Genomic DNA, 3301 nt, shown 5'->3' on the forward strand with positions numbered 1-3301 from the left:
GACAAATACGAAAACCCCGGGAAGAGTAGACCAATACTGGCGCTAGGGAGAAATAGTCGCATAACCGTCGGGGAAGAGGAGGGTGAGAGCGACTTGTGCGCAACCTTCCTTAAATAAACGAAACCCTAAACAATGAAAATGACCCGGCTGGAAGCAAAATATTTTATGGTTTTTAGGCATAGACAACCCGGGATCGGGTACTAAGGAACTGTCAGGGGTAGCTGCAGGCCACGTGTCGGCGGCTGTAGTACCCTGTACCCGCAAACACGATCCCGGTTAGGCCATTCCGTTCCGTATCAGAGGGTCGCCATTGTCCAAGCCTCGTTCTCTAGGGAGGCCCTTTCTCCCTCTTGTGATATTTTAATTATTATAACTTTTTATTAATATTTATAATATAGATATCATAAAGTGTATATGCATAAAAATTCCATAAACTAATTATAAATTTATAATTATATATATTGGTTCATTATATCCATAATTATAATTATTATATTTTTCATATAAATATTTAGATGATCTATATATAAAGAATTTATTTTTTTTAATTATCAAATTTAAATGGTTCTTGTAATATTTTAATTAATATAACTTCCAGTTAGTATTTATAATATAAATATCATAAAATGCATATACATAAAAATTCCATAAACTAATTTTAAATTTATAATTATATATATTGGTTCATTATATCCATAGTTATAATTATTATATTTCTCATATAGATATTTAAATTATCTATCTATAAAAAAAACCTAATTATTATTATTTTTTATTAATAAATTATTAAATTTAAATCATCCTTGTGATATTTTAATTATTATAACATTTTATAATAAAACGCATATACATAAAAATCCCATAAATTAATTATAAATTTATAATTATATCTATTGCTTTTTTTATAATAATCACTGCAACTTCAATATCATAGAATGGAATATATATATATATAAATTGTGACATTCCATAGTAAATGCGAATATCCTCTTAGCTTTTTGTATTAGTTCCATTTTCATGTTAAGGTAATAATTTTATTATCCAATAGTTACAAATCAACACTATTAGAGTACAATGAGATTTTATCGGGATTGCGTCATGTATATGAAAAATTTACCCACAAATAGAAAGAAGTTGGATGCTATTTTTAGGGATGTCATTGTTCCCAAGTGTCTTGCATGTAGTGAGTGAACAATATAAATTTTGTGTTCTAGAGATTCGCACATACCTTTAGGTTTCCTTTAAATCAGTTCATCGCCTTTCTCAATATCCTATAAAGAAAGGGAAAAATGAGAAACTGAGTATTAGTAGTAGAAATGGAAAGAACGGATTATAAGGAGTGCTCAAGTTTAGCTGAGGGTTTATGGGATAAGCTACAGAAGGATTTTCAATTGGAGATATTGGGTAGGCTATCTGTGGAAAGCATTTACAAGTTTAGTTGTGTATGTAAGGAATGGAATGCCTTACTTTCCAACAAATTCATAAGGGATATATGGGCGAAGACGCCCGTAAACAAGGAACCCTGGCTAATTGTGTGTGATATATTCTCTACTACTCCTTGCATGGCCTATTGTTTCTACCGGAGGACTTGGAAGCATTGTTTCTCCATATCTAGGGAACCAATAAGATTTGAAGTCTTTCTATGTGGATCGACAACTGGTCTCTTGTTGCTAGACAAGCTCCCCAATGGAGGCGGTTGTCATACATACTATAAAACCCTTACAGCCGGGCGTGCATGAAACTTCCCCGCATGTTATTCATAAAGGAAATCCTTGTGACCAAAGGTATTGGGCAGAGTGGCAATGACTGCAACAATAACCAGGAGAACTGCTACAAAGTTGCGGCTGTGGGTACTGCGATGTTTAATGACGGTAAAGGATCAGTAGTGGAAATCTACGAATCATGTACTAAGTCATGGAGAGCGACACGTCTTGCAAGCGAGTTTGTTATAAATCATGATATGGTTTTCTTGGATGGTACCTTTTATTGTTTGGCAATGCAACCTATGGAGCGGGTCATGGCGATTTTGGGTTTCAGTATTAGTGCGCCATCCACTGTGCCGTCTGTGTTTTTTGTACCGTTACCAAAATTACTCAGCAATTCACAGATGGGTCGCCTAATCATCTGCAGGCCGCGCATTTTGGTGGCAGCATGCATAGCTTTCCAAGATGTGGTCACCATTACAATTTGGGAGCTTGAAATAGATCACCGGCTCGGCTCCTCTTCCTGGAAGGAGATAACCAGGATGCCTCCGTCGTTATACCAAGAAGATTTTATGGGGCCCTTGGTTTGCTTCGAGTGCGTAGGTGTGGGTGAGACGTGGGCTTGCTTCAAATCAGTGTTTGGGAAGCCAACCTCAGGTTGGGTATTTGTGTATAATACCTGCAACAAGTCATGGAGTCGGCTTCCACAGTGTCCAACACGCCAATGGAACCGTCAAAGTCTTTTGGCATTTGAACCGAGACCTAGCATGACCGTCGGGTGAAAGATGGCACAGTATGAATATGCTTTAGTTTGAGTGTGGTATGTTTTTGAAATCAGTTTTCTTTATATAAATCCATGAAATAAGTCGTGTTTTCCTTGACCTAAGTCATGTTTGCCTTATCAGATAAACATGTTTATTCAAGATTCATGAGCTAAGTCATGTTATATTTCTTTGACATCACATCCATGAGATAAGTCAAGTTTTCGTTATATAAATCTATGAGACCAGTCATGTTTTCTTTGAGCTAAGTCATGTTTGCGACATCCATGAGATAAGTCATGTTTAGCTTATCAAATAAACAGGTTATTCAAGATTCGTGAGATAAGTCATATTATATTTATTTGACATCCAAGAGATAAGTCAAGTTTTCTTATATAAATTCACGAGACAAGTTATGTGTTCTTAGAGCTAAGTAATGTTTGCGAGGAGCTATTCATATGCATATTCTTGTTTTTTTTGTTTGTTAGGTTTCTTTTATTAATAATAAAATAATTTATAATTTAGATAGTTAATTTTATAATAGGGTTTTTAAAATTTTAATTCAATTATCGATAATTAGTAAATTGATGATAGGGGACTTAACTTTAAGGATTAGAAAAAAAAAATTGATTTTTTTTTATAAAGATAAAGATGTATGTTTTTTTTTTTTTATTTATTCTCAATTTAACTAATGCAACTATTTAACTTAAAAGGATGATAAACACTATTAGTCATCAACTTGTAATAAGAAACAAGACACCCCGTGATACCAACCTGTAATAAGAAAGAAGACATCCCATGATACATTTCATATTGCCAAATAAAAAATAAAAAATA

At 33.9% G+C, this 3301-nt stretch overlaps 1 protein-coding gene across 1 annotated transcript; it reads left to right on the forward strand.

The window, feature by feature from the left end:
* The first annotated feature begins 1735 nt into the window (after positions 1-1735).
* LOC149175921 (F-box/kelch-repeat protein At5g15710-like) lies at positions 1736-2485 on the forward strand. The gene has a single exon (XM_089421287.1). The coding sequence runs from the start codon at positions 1736-1738 to the stop codon at positions 2483-2485; it is 750 nt and encodes a 249-aa protein (XP_089277413.1).
* The last annotated feature ends 816 nt before the right edge of the window (positions 2486-3301 follow it).

Source organism: Pinus tabuliformis, chromosome 4_1 (assembly GCF_031772625.1).
Source record: "Pinus tabuliformis cultivar Carrire ecotype Pingquan chromosome 4_1, CPIR1, whole genome shotgun sequence".
NCBI lineage: Eukaryota > Viridiplantae > Streptophyta > Pinopsida > Pinales > Pinaceae > Pinus > Pinus tabuliformis.